The sequence below is a fragment of the Labeo rohita genome, chromosome 12, assembly GCF_022985175.1.
Source record: "Labeo rohita strain BAU-BD-2019 chromosome 12, IGBB_LRoh.1.0, whole genome shotgun sequence".
Classification (NCBI taxonomy): Eukaryota; Metazoa; Chordata; class Actinopteri; order Cypriniformes; family Cyprinidae; genus Labeo; species Labeo rohita.
Window position 1 is genome coordinate 22,751,950 of NC_066880.1, and position 13,958 is coordinate 22,765,907.

The following is a 13,958-nucleotide window of genomic DNA, read 5'->3' on the forward strand; positions in this document are numbered from 1 at the left end:
CAATTCACACCCCTACTGATTACATCACAACCTCTATTGTGAAAATAGAGATATACAGTACGTTAATGGCTTGCTTTTGTTAAAAAATCATTTTGGCATATGCCAGCTATCTTAAAGGTCAATGTTGGCTTAATCATCTTTAATCGGCTTAAACACGTTATAACATTTATGATGCCTACATAATCAAGATATTCAATATGGGCAATGTCAAATCATAATTTAGATGCGGCTAATAACATTGTTTGAATGTCAGTGGCAGTATTATCATGCAGTGCAGGGTGTTTGCTGCTGGATGCTAATGTGCTAACATGATTAGAACTGACAATTTGTTTTGGGTCAGACACAGCATGTGTAGTGATGGTGTATTGATCAGGGAAGTGTTTTTGGCCTGAAGGCATTAAACGATGAACTGCCATCCCCACAGAAGCTGCTGTAGAGTCAGTCAGTCTTTACTAGCAGGCGGCTGATCACTGCATCGGCTGGACCAGAAAGACAAGTTATTCATTTACACTGAGGGGAAAAGAAAATGTCTAGTTTTGTCTAGTCCTATTGCAACATGAAAAGTGTTACAAAATTTGCTACATACAATTATTCCTCAAAACTAGAACTAATTGATGTTAGTAAGTCGCTTTTACTAAACAAGGCTGTATTTTTTTTTTATCAAAAAATAGAGTAAAAACTAATATTGTGAAATGTAATTCAAAATTTGAAGTAACACTTTTCTTTAGGAGTTTAAGTGCATAGCACTGAAACCTTATTGTAATTATTACAATGGTCACGGATTAGCAATATCCACATAAAACTGATTGTGCAGACCAAACCATAAGTCGTAGAGACTTGAAACTTGGAGGGATGGCTTAACTCATGTGAAATCGTGGAGCTTGGCCACTTGGTGGTGCTGTAAGAGGGGAAAAAATACATAAAAATGGCTGTAACTGCGCAACCATTTGTCCTTTCATGAAAATTGGTCCATAGTTCTACAAGTGTCTACAAGGACATTTGTGTATCTCAAAAACATGGCCACCATTGGCCAACGAAGTTTGAGCACCTTTTAGACAAGGAAACTTGGTGGGCATGTTCGACTCACAACCCCAAAGGTCTGAGAGAAATTTAAAAGAAACCAGCCTTTGGAGGGCATAAACGATTGTACATTGCGCGATATTCGGATGATGCAATAGAACTCCTCATTCCAAACAACTTTGCCTGTAGAACCACTGCTGTCAGTCAGATTGTTTATTAAATATTCAAGATTATTAAAAAAAACTGCTTAGTCCTACTACTTGTTCTAGGTATGTTATTCAATATCAACAGAACCACTGCAGTACACTTCTCTGAACCATCCAGATCTATAATTATTCAACAAATATTGAACTTTACACTTTGGTTAGCTACAGCATGGTCATTTTTAAAGAGTCCTGGCCAATTATACTCATAAGCCTATAAAACCTAAATGAAAACTCAAAACTTCATGAAACTAGGTGAGCATATGTGACAGATGATTGTAAACAGACATGCAACATTTTATGGAAATTTGACCATAGGTGGCACAAAGGCAGTCAAAATTGTTAAAAATCATCATATTTCCATGGTAAGTTAATTGGTTTTGCCAAAATTGACTGATTTAGATGGTTACAGCCATGTTAACACATTGCCTTTTTTCTAATGTGCTCAAATCAAGTGCTTGAACCCCAGTAATTGCTGCTTGCAGCTATATTTTTTATTAGATTTGAAATTAAATGTATTCCAGTGATAGCAAAGCTGAATCCAGTCTTCAGTCCTTCAGAATGATCCTTCAGAAATCATTCTAATATGCTGGTTTGGTGCTCAAGAAACATTTCTTATTGTTATCAATGCTGCAATTTTGATTTATTTATTTATTTATTTATTATTTATTTATTCAAATTTTTCGATTAATAGAAAGTTAAATAGAACAGCATTTATTTAAAATAGAAAACTTTTGTAACATTATAAGTGTTACAAAATGTATTTATTTTCACTTTTGATTGACTGAATGTGATTAACTGCATGAAAAAATTAATTTCTTTAAAAATAAAACAAAAAATCTTACTGACCCCAGAAGGTAATGTATGTGTGTAGCACCTACAGCTCTGTGGTTGCCTCTGAAGAATTCCAGCATTAGAAACAAGAAACTAAGGTTTATATTTACAAGCTCTTTGGTCATATCAGTCTGATTTTAACATTTTAAGAGGCACATGTTAATTGCTTCATTAAAAAAAAAAAAAGGACAAGCTTTTTTTTGGGGGGGGGGTTCTGATTTTCTCTTTGGGTTTCCCATAATTTGGTATTCAAAGACAAATTCAGGTCTGGTCAGTCCTTTTATTTATATATTTTGGTCAAATTTTGTAGCAGTGAACAGTATATAAACTATAAAGATTTGTAATTAATGGTCCTTGTCAAGCCTTTTTTTTGAATTAAAGAACTTGTAAATACACATATAAAGAAATCAGCTGTCACACAGGTTTGTTATGCTTGTTTATCTTGTCTTGTTTCTTCGCCAGGTGCCGAAGTCATGCGAGCAGGTGGCTCAAAATACAGCAGAAGCATGTGTGGACACATCAGGTGCCACGAAACAAGTGTCCTACAAGACCGAAATCATTGCAGGAGTGCCCATCATCACCACCACACAGGTCATTTAACCTCATAACATATTAACATTATTATTATATTAAAGGTGCAAAAACAACATCCTCTAAGAAACACTGAGTTGCACCATTCTATCAGATGGTTAATATGTTGATCTATATCATGGTACTGAATGGTTACCACTGTCATTTACCATATGTTTGTGCAGCATCGTTACTGATGTAGCTAATGCAACACATTTGAATAAAAAAATGGATGTAATAAACTGTTTTATGGCACTGGCTCTCAGGAAAAGGGTGAAGGTCAGAATGGTGCAGACAGGAGCGGGATAAGGAAACCTCCTGGCCAGCTGCCGTTTTACCTGAGCCGGAGTAATCAAGACCAGTCAGTCATTAAAGCTGGATATTGTGTCAAACAGGGAGCTGTGGTAAGTAAAAAGTGCAGAATAAGTTTGTACATGTATATCATAAGTATCATATTTTATACATCAGACTTTAATGGCTCATATATATATATATATATATAATATAGGAGAATATGGAGGGGGAAAAACACTTCACATTTATTCTGAGGCCTGAACTGAAAATACGCAATTTGATGCACTTTTTGATAGATATATATGTGGCCAAAAAAGTAAGATGAAATTCTTATATTATGTAATGGAAGTCAGTGAGATAACAGTATAGCAGACTACTTATATTAAATGCACAGAAATATAATATTGTCACTATGTATCTCCCAACAATATATCGTAGTAAGATAATATTTAAATACTTAGTTTTATTTTATCAAATACTTAGTCTTCAGACTTTTTTTATTGTGGATTACAAAATGTAATGCAATGCATTACAGTGATGATTGAGAGATGTACAAATAAACCATCCGTAAAAGTATGATGTATCATATTTAATACATTTTAACATGATGTGTGGATAATTAAGTAAACCTAAGCTGCTTTAGTCCAGTAAGTGTTCATCCTGAAATATTGCTTACAATATCAAAGTTATTTTTATGTCTGCTTCTAAAAATCAATATAGATTTCATCGAAAAAGACACATGCATCATGCTTGCTAAAAAAAAAAAAAAAAAAAAAGTATAAACTTTTGTGCAAAACTGTGTTGATTTAAATGTCTTAACAATGTGCTTATCAAAAGGACAAATTTCTATGGTTAATAGCATAGCAAAAGTTCACACAGTTAGGGTTGGTCAGTGCGGTGCATTTGCATAACCAACTTGAGTGTGAATGAAATCTGCCCTCAAAATTTTGCTGAGCAATTGTAAATATGACTGTAGCTTATGGTGCCTTGCGAAAGTATTCAAACCCTTTCATTTTTTTCACGTTTTGTTATGTTGTAGCCTTGTTAACCTGCTTTAAATTACTTTTTATCCACATCAATCTACACTCCATACACCATAATGACAAAGCAATAAACAGTTTTTTAACAACTTTGCAAATTTATTAAAAATAAAACACTAAAATAAACATGGCATAAGTATTCATACCCTTAGCTGAGCACTCGATTAAAGCACCTTTAAAGCCTCAAGACCTTTTGGGTATGATGTGGCAAGTTTCGCACATATGCATTTGTGCTTATCTGCCATTCTTCTCACCTCTTCATCTCTCAAGCTCTGTCAGGTTGGATGGGCGCAGACGGACATTCACAGAGTTGTCTATAAGCCGCTCTTGCTGTGTGCTTAGGGTTATTGTTCTGTTGGCAGGTAAACCTTCTGCCCAGTTTGAGGTTCTGAATGCTCTGGACTAGGTTTTCATTAAGACTATCTCTATTTTTAACTGTGTGAGCTTTCCCTCTACTCTGATGAGTCCTTCAGTCCCTACCACTGAAAAACAGCCCCACAGCATGAGGCTGCTACCAGCATGCTTTACTTATGGCATGGTACTCTACAGCATGAGCAGTGCCTGGTTTCCTCCATATGTAATACTTAGAAATGGGGTTCATCAGACCAGAGAATCATGTTTCCCACAATCTAAGAGTTCTTTAGATGCTTTATTCCAATTGGGTTTTCATTTGTCCTCACTAAGGAGAGGATTGAGTTTGGCCACACTGCCATAAAGCCCAGATTGGTGGAGAACTTCTTCTGTTATGGACAAGGTTACATGCTTCTGTGAACCTTTAGTACAGCAGCATTTTTTTCCGAATACTTCCCCAGATGCCTTGTGCCTTGACACAATCCTGTCTCTGAGCTCTACAGGCAGTACTTTTGACCTCAGGGCTTGGTTTTTGCTCTGATAGGCATTTTTAGCTGTTAGACCTTTTTATTTAAAGCTGTGTTCCTTTCCAAACATACTTATTCAAATGAATTTGCCACAGGTTAACTCCACATGAAGAGTGGTAACATCTACAAGTGATATGAATGCTTCTGAGCTAAATTTAAAGGAGAAGTTCACTTCCAGAACAAAAATTTACAGATGATTTACTTACCCCCTTGTCATCCAAGATGTTCATGTCTTTCTTTCTTCAGGTGATAAGAAATTATGTTTCTTGAGAAAAACATTTCAGGAATGTTCTCCATATAATGAACTTCAATGGTGCCCCCCAAGTTTGAACTTCCAAAATGCAGTTTAAACCAGCTTCAAATGGCTCTAAACGATCCCAGCCGAGGAAGAAGGGTCTTATCTAGCAAAACGATTGGTCGTTTTCAAAACAAATTGACAATTTATATATTTTTTTAACCTCAAATGCTTGTCTCGTCTCTACGATGCGCATGCGTAGTCTGTGTAATCCGGGGCAATACAGTTAGGATATGTCAAAAAACTCCTGTCTCATTTTCTTCTTCAACATCAAAATCATCCTACATCACTGTTTTACCTTTTTTTGTAAAGGGCGTTTGGTCTTCTTTACATGTTCAGTTTGTGTAAAAGTTTTGTTCTGGAAGTGAACAACTCCTTTAAAGTGTCCCAGAGAAGGGTATGAATACTTATGCAATGGAATCATTGAAGTGTTTTATTTCAAATTAATTTTCAGAGTTAAATATCTTTTTTGCCTTGTGATTATGGTGTATGGAGTGTAGATTGATGTGGAAAAAAAGTCATTTAAAGCTGTTTAAAATAAGGCTGCAACATAAAGCATGAAAAAAATAAAGGGGTATGAATACTTTTGCAAAATTAGTAATTTGCCTTGCTGCATTGATCACCTGTTATGTCCCAAATGCATAATCATACTGTCTATATGATTTAAAATTCATTCTAGATTGGGTCAGTAGTGTTTCCTAAGAGACTTCTTTCTGTCTTTCTCTAGATGAGAAACTGGAAAAGGAGATACTTCATGCTGGATGACAATACACTCAGCTACTTCAAATCAGACATGGTTAGTCTCTCCCTCTCTTGCTTCTTCCTCCTGCGTCTCTCCAGAGTCTTGCGCACTGCTGTTGTCCTTGAATTCTTCTCAAACCCATTGACCTGTTGAGCTCTTTGTTTTCATTGTGTTATGCACCTGTGCGTCCGTGAGCCCGTCTATAAGCTCCCATCTGATAAGTGAAAGTCCGGCCCGTGTATTGTTCATGCCATCTGATCCTGTGTCCAATCACATTTCACCAATGAAGCATATTTACATATGTGCTGCCAGAATTAGACCAATGACTCATGTGGGAGTGAAAGCTTGTGTCCAGTGGAGGCTACAAGACCGTGCATGAGCGCACGCCTGCCTTGGTGGTTGTTTAAATGTGTTCACGTTGTTATGAATTCCTCTTGCTGTGTGTCAACAGGCTGACTGAGTCTGAACATGTCTGCATCAGTGGCAATTGCTTTAGGACTACACAGGAAGCGCATCTTCCTCTTAAATATTCAATTTTTTTTTTTTTTTGGAAAAGCTGCTTTTGAAAGCAAAATGCATTTAATTTCGTAATGCATGTTAACCTGAGATCAAGACCACTTTTAAAGGTTAACTCCACTTTTGTCCCTGAGATATGAAGCCCTGCTTCAAATCATAGTACTAGAGCTGAACGGTCTGATTTACTAACCCTATATGTATAGAGTTAAAAGTGAAACTGGGTTAACAGTTTCAAGAGTGAGAAGTCTATAATATCACTAAACTGCGGTACGTTTCCTCACAACAACAAAAAAGTGACTGCCATGTCTTCACATCTGATAAAGGAACCATCATTGGCTCACTTTTGTTTGTAGTAATTTAAAATCATGGTAAACGGTTGTAAATTGTTTTGACTGAGGGGGCAGAACAATGAAAGTTGTTCCACTGTTCAAACACAACTTCCTGTTGAAAATTTTTGACAAACATTATTTCCCACGGATTTTTAGTAGCCCAATTATTTTTATTCCCATGAAGTTAAGAATAGCAGAGACTACAAAACTGATCTTCTTCCTCTGGCAGTGAAAATTCAGTGCACTTAAAACATAACCCAGAATACAATTCTTGACCTATTTTTAATCACAAATCATACAAAAAAAATCATAAAAAAAACAAGTCTAGCTAAAAAATAGAAGCTCATAAATAGAGGCTAATGGACTATGGGTCTGTGGTTCTGAAATACTGCACATAGCAAAACACATCTTAGGTGACAAGAACTTGTTACAGCTTTAGCAAGAGCACAGGAAACCACTGATGCTGAGTGTGTGTGCATGTGTGTCTCCGTGTGTGTGTGAGGGGGGCAGGCATAGAAATGAGGCTTGGTCAAAGGCTAAATCATACAGTAGATGTCAATAAAGGCTATTTCAAGGCTGATAATCACAGGCCTGCGCTCACTGCAGGGCCCTGCTCGGGCCTGTACTTTCTTACTGCACATACTCAGCATGGCTGGAATGTTTGCTCAATGCTTGTTCAATCATTCACATGAAGTAAAGACAATATTTAATACATTACGAAATGAAACTCTGTTCTTAGGAGCGAGAGCCATTACGGGTTATTCCTCTGAAAGAAGTGAACAAGGTGCAGGAGTGTAAACAAAGGTCAGTAGTACTTCATTTTTGTTTTGTTGTTTTTGTTTTCTCCTTCATGTTGTGTTTTGCTTGTTCATAATGTTCGTTTTGTTTTGTTGTTTTTGTTTTCGCTTGAATTTTGTTGTTTTGTTTTTGTTTTGTAAAAATGTTTTCCAAATACATTTCTGCCACACCTCTTTTATTTGAAGTGAATCAAAAAAAGTTTATCAAAGTTTTCCTAAGACAAGAATGGGTATCGTTTTGGTTTTAGGCCAACTTTGATGAAAGGTTTTGATCCACTTCAGATGTTGTTTTGTTTTATTTAGTTTTTTGTTTTGTTTTGAAAAATGTTTTCCAAATACATTTTTGACACACCACTTGCCATTCAGTGTTCCACAAACAGGAAGTCACGCCCCATACATACACCATTGATTGAGCCAGAGGTTAGCAAACTGTCTGTCTCTATGGTTTACTTGTAATTGCACTTTAAAGTTGGATATAAAGTGGGGAAGTTTTTTAACATTAAAATCACTGCACACACCGCATTCATTAAATGAAAATTCACCCAATATACTTTAGTCAACATTTAAAGTGGGCCAAAAAAGTTGTCCTAAGACAAAAAAGGTAACTTTGATGAAAGGTTGTGATCCACTTCAAATGCTGACTTTTATTTTATTTTATTTTATTTTTGTATTTTTTTTTTTTTTTCACAGTAGTAAACATTTGAAGTAGATCAAAAAAGTTCATCAACGTTGTCCTAAGACAAGAACGGTTATTGTTTTGTTTTTAGGACAACTTTGGAAGGTTTTGATCCATTTCAAATGTTGACTAATTTTACGGTTTGGTTTGGTTTTTTGTTTTGTTTTTTTGTTTTGAAGTGGATCAAGAAAGTTCATCAACGTTGTCCTAAGACAAGAAGGGTTATTGTTTTAGTTTTAGGACAACTTTGAAAGGTTTTGATCCACTTCAAAGGTTGACTAATTTTATGTTTTGTTTTGTTTTTGTTTTGTTTTGTTTTGTTTTGTTTTGTTTTGTTTTGTTTTGTTTTGTTTTGTTTTGTTTTGTTTTGTTTTGAAGTGGATCAGGAAAGTTCATCAATGTTGTCCTATTGTTTTAGTTTTAGGACAACTTTGAAAGGTTTTGATCCACTTCAAATTTTGACTAATTTTGTGTTTTGTTTTGTTTTTGTTTTGTTTTGTTTTGAAGTGGATCAGTAAAGTTCATCAACGTTGTCCTAAGACAAGAGTGGTTATTGTTTTAGGACAACTTTGAAAGGTTTTGATCCATTTTTTTTTTATCTATGTTTTATTTTATTTTATTTTATTCAGATACACATCAATTTAAATGAAGAAAAGATCTGTTGCTGCTTCCATTTCATTATAGCTCTAAGTGCATGCATTTAAACATGGAACACAGTGTTATTACATCTGGGAAATCATCTGGAAAGCAATGTGCTCTACTTTAACCAGCTTATTTGAGTAGAGGAAACTGCTAAACTTTTCAAAACGGCAGATTCACATACATTCTACGAGAGAAATGAAAATGAGAAATCATCCGACAAGTGATGTTCTTTGGAAACATAAGGGACATTAAAAATATCTAACCTTGTAAAAAATGTAGTCTTCTGGATGAAACACACACTTTGAAAAGACATCATGGTGGTGTATGTGTTCTGTCAGGACAGAACATGACGTTCGTTATATTTTTATTTACTCCAGGCAGCCAAGTTGGACAGACTTTTCATAATAGTGTGCAAACAAACAATAACAAAAACAATAACTGCATTCACAGCATGCATCTGTTTCAACATCTTAGGATTTATCAGTAATTCTTTTGTGTCTGATATTGATGTTTTTAGTGACTTGATGATGAGGGACAATCTTTTTGAACTGGTTACTACCTCAAGAACTTTTTATATTCAGGTAGGAATGTGTTCATTCATATTAAGTACATCACATTAATTCTTCACCCTCTCTATTAAGGTGTGCCTTAATATTAGATGGCATTTTTCTTTGTCTCAGTCGGACAGTCCAGAGGAGATGCACGGCTGGATCAAGGCTATCTCTGGGGCCATAGTGGCCCAACGGGGTCCTGGACGCTCTGCAGCCTCTGTAAGAATTGCCTTTTTTAGTTCTCAGCTGTTTTTGCTCTTCTGGTTTGATTTGTCTTCTGTGAAGTGTTTTTGTAGCCACACATCCTGTCCATGTTCAGCCCAACCATGTGTCTCTTCAAATGTCACTCATTTATGTTTGCTGCTGGAATGACCAAAAGTCCAATCTTAAAAGGATAGTTCAACCTAAAATTAAACATTTGTCATTGTCCGCTCAAAAGCTGGCCCGATTTACCAGACTGCCCATTCTAGTATATCCTCTTTGTGTCTGCCTGTCTCTGTTTCTCTTTTTCTGCCGTGTCGGTGCCTAATGAATGTGCGCTGTGTTACAGATGCGTCAGGCCAGGCGGCTCTCAAACCCTTGTATACAGAGGTATACATCCTGCAATGGTGAATGCAGCACGTATGTGTTGAGAACGAACCCCTTGCGCTTTGTCCCCGTTTGTTTGCATCCAGCCCCCTGCTTAGACTTTAGAGGCCTGTAGTCCTTGAACTAGATCTGAGCAGGGTAGAGATGCCTCACTTAATTAATCCAACCCCGCAGTCAAAACAAACTAAAACCAGACTTCATGTCATGCCACAGTGACCTTTGACACCCATCATCCCCATTTTCTCTTTTAATACACTTTGGCACATTCATACTTAACATGTTACTGACTCATCTCATCCACACTTCTGTACAGCAGGGTTGCTTAAAAAAGTTCCTTGAAATAAAGTAAATGTTAACTCAATTTTTTCACCTAGTTACGAAGGCAACATTTATCATTTAGCTTGATGTACTAAAAGAACTAAAATCGAAGCTGAAAAAAAGAACTTTAACTGAAATTACAATGAAAACCGACAATATAAAAATAAAAACTCACATGATTAATATTAGTGAATAAAAACTATAATAGTACCTAAAAAAAAAATAAGGTAAAACATGCTAAATTTGATAAATGCTTTACAGTGACATTTTAATGTAATTTTCTTGAGTAAAAAGTCTTCAGCAAAGTTCAAAATAGATTTTTTTTATATATATATTTGTAATTAATTTCTTATAAATATATTTACATATAATAAACAAATATAAAATAAAAAAAGGGTAAGTATCAAATTGGAACACATTCTTAAAGTTTGAGATTTTCAAACGTTAATCCTGTTTTTTTAAGAAAAATACAGGGTTTATTAAAAACACAGTTGACAGAACACATGGCTTAGGGCTGAATTAATTTTAGACATTTTTGGAGAGGAAGAATAATAATAGAATGTATTAAGGATATCCGTACAGTGCTGTATGATGTAAACACAATGATTGAATCATCAAGTTTGCCAGCACAGCAGGACAATATTTACTTGTGAGTCCACACTGATTCATAAAAATATTTAATAATCTCTTCACTAAAACATTTCCATTCGTCATCTAGTAGCATTATTCTAAGTGTTTATACACCGTGAGTAAACTCTCATCCTAAGCACATCTGGAAATTATTCATACAGTTTGAAATATGAAGTGCTCAATTGTGAAATTGCAAGATCATATTTATGCAAGAACATATGAATTAATTATGTTGAGTTGAATTACTAAATGAAATCTAATTATCAAATCTTAAGTAAATGTTACTATTATAGATAATAAGAAGACATATAAATGTCATTAACAATCCACCTATATTTGTAATACAATACACTGTATCAGATATGTTGAAAACCAAAAGTTGACCAATCAGCATATTATAAAGATGATGTTATGTCAATATGTCAGGTCTTACAGTTTAAACAACAAGAAATTGCTCTTAGTTTCTTTAGGCTGTGCATTGTTGTACGCTGTTTGGATATTTGTAATTTCACGACATGAATAATTATGGCAATAAAAGATATTGATTTAAGATGAAATTAAGATGTTTTAAAATCTTATAATTTTGTTAGTTATCTCACAATCCATTACAGTGTACAAAACAATTGTCGCAAAATGGCAGAAGCTGCATTTGTATGAAACGAGAAAGCAAACCCACGCTACCAGGATGACATAATTAAATAATTGTACAAAGAATATTGATTGGAGTTATAATATTTTATCAGCCAACCAAACGCAAAGCTTCCTTGAAGAAAAAATGTTCCCAGCAAGCGAATAGCACCGACTGCAGTTACCTGGATGAGTCTATGTTATTGGTTTTTACCAGTTGTTATCGGGGAATAAAATACTTCGGAATTCAGTGACTGACCAATCAGAATCGAGTATTCCACAGAGCCGTGTAATAAGTACTAATAAACAGTCAATGAACTAGTAAAATGCCTGCTAGTTAACAGTGAGAATTGGTCCCTAAACTAAAGTGTTACCATTGCTACCAACATTTTTTCATCATGTACTATATTCTCTAATAAAATTAGAGAAAAATGGAAAATGTCTTGGAAATCCTTAGTTGTCCTGGAAAATTATTATTAAAAAAAGGAATTGTGTTCCCATTTTAGCCAAGCCCGAAACAAATAATGCTAGTAGTAGAAAATTTTTGAACTGCCATAAATTGTAACTGGCTGGTTTCTGTTCCAAACACGCAATTACCAGTCAGCTCTTGTGTTTTATTTTAGCTGATCCCTGTTCTGGACTTACACACAAACTGTATTGCAAGCATTTTCCAAAATGTCATTTGTGTGGAAATATTTTAGCGAAGTCTGTAAACGGGACTTCAACAAAGGCCAGAGATGCTGAAGACGAACTCAAAGAGGAGAAAATACTGGCAGAGCAAGCTTACTGTTCACGATAAGCGAAATATTGAAAGAAAATCCATAAAATTTAATTGAGGAGTTGTTTACAGTATACGAATGTATCTCTGAGGGGAACTCAGAAAAGTGGAAATGCTGTTTTACTGCTGTTTCATAAGCACCACCTGCTGTCAGAGAGTGAATTTGCGACCAGTGTGCTGTTTTTGTTCCCTGCAGATTTTTTTTTTTTTATGTAGCATCATTTCACGAAGATAAAGTTAGACCATTCTGTTTTTGCTTCAGATTTTGAAATTAGATCAGAAACTGCTCATGTATCTAGAATCTTTCTATAGATCGTAGGGCTGGACGATATGGCCAAAATTTATATCACAATAGAATTGTTAATTTCGGTCGATGCGGTATAATTCTAATATCGATATGAACAATATTTTAAAAAGCCTCAGAATTACTGCCTAGAACACCCAGATGTCAGTACTTCTGAAAAATGAATTTGCCAAGTCTATGAAACCTCCTTCTATAAAACTATGTTATATTTTAGAAAAAAAAAAAGGTACAAATAAATTAATGTTCACCTTTGTATTTAGCCTTCATACACACAAGAAATGTGAGCTCACCGTCAAATAAATATAAGACTTTCAGACTCACCTTATTAATATTAATATATTTAACTAAACTACAGTATAACATAGGCTGCTTATTCTTATAGATTGAAACAAAAGTGCTTCAGCCAGGATAAAAAAAGAGTGGGAACCCTGATACTCTCTTCGACATATTATCAAATCATATCATTTTGTATTCATCATGTTTGATGCTCACATTTAACTTCCATCCATTTACTTGCAGTTTACAATCCATTTCTTAACCTCACTTGCTTTTCTTTTTTGATGTTTGCTATTACAGGACATTCTTAAATTCAAGGACAAAATGTCATGAGTATTAACGCTGCACAAAGTCATTTTTTTAATCAAATCTCTAAAATAATGTACACTTCTATAATTATTCTACCATGTTGAGGTCACATCACCAGCCTTGTAATTCAAACAAGTTATTCGAACAAACATTTGAATATGTATGAACTTCAACTTAAAAGAGAAAGTCATACAGGTTTGGAGTGACAAAGGATGAACAAATTAATGACAGAATTTTCATTTCTCTGTAAGTTATCCCTTGTGAAAAAGAAGTGTGTTTGATTGTATTAAATATGATTCAAATTCAAACCTTAAAAGTATACTTTAAAAAAAAACTTTACTTACAGACAGTGTTGGAGGTAAAGCATTACAAGTAATGCGAATTACGTAATCAGATTACTTTTTCAAGTAACTAATAAAGTAATGCATTACTTTTAAATGTACACAAAACTGAGTTACTTTTTCAAATGAGTAATTCACTTTTGGGTTTTTTGTTATTAAACAAATAAGCAACCCCAGTTCAGGTGACAAATAGTATAATACATGAATAAATATTAGTTACTTTTTCATGGAATAACAATATTGCAATATTGTAATGCATTACTTTTAAAGGTGACTTTCCGCAACACTGCTTGCAGATTATGTAACATTAATTAAATTGAGTGCACTTAAAGACACTGTTTTTAACACACACCTATTTAAATTTATTTTGATGTACTGACTAAAATATTAAGGTACGACG

General features: G+C 34.6%; 1 protein-coding gene across 6 annotated transcripts in view; it reads left to right on the forward strand.

The window, feature by feature from the left end:
- The window catches only part of plekha1b (pleckstrin homology domain containing, family A (phosphoinositide binding specific) member 1b), a 43,931-nt gene that overhangs the window by 23,531 nt on the left and 6,442 nt on the right, over positions 1-13,958 (forward strand). For 2 of the 6 annotated variants that reach the window (XM_051124362.1, XM_051124364.1), the window contains exons 6-12: positions 2,520-2,648; positions 2,894-3,031; positions 5,862-5,930; positions 7,461-7,525; positions 9,354-9,417; positions 9,517-9,606; positions 9,938-10,008. In XM_051124362.1, coding sequence (XP_050980319.1) covers positions 2,520-2,648; positions 2,894-3,031; positions 5,862-5,930; positions 7,461-7,525; positions 9,354-9,417; positions 9,517-9,606; positions 9,938-10,008 — 626 coding nt within the window. The remainder of the gene's footprint in view (positions 1-2,519; positions 2,649-2,893; positions 3,032-5,861; positions 5,931-7,460; positions 7,526-9,353; positions 9,418-9,516; positions 9,607-9,937; positions 10,009-13,958) is intronic. The other 4 variants (XM_051124361.1, XM_051124367.1, XM_051124363.1 and 1 more) reach the window with 3 other exon arrangements.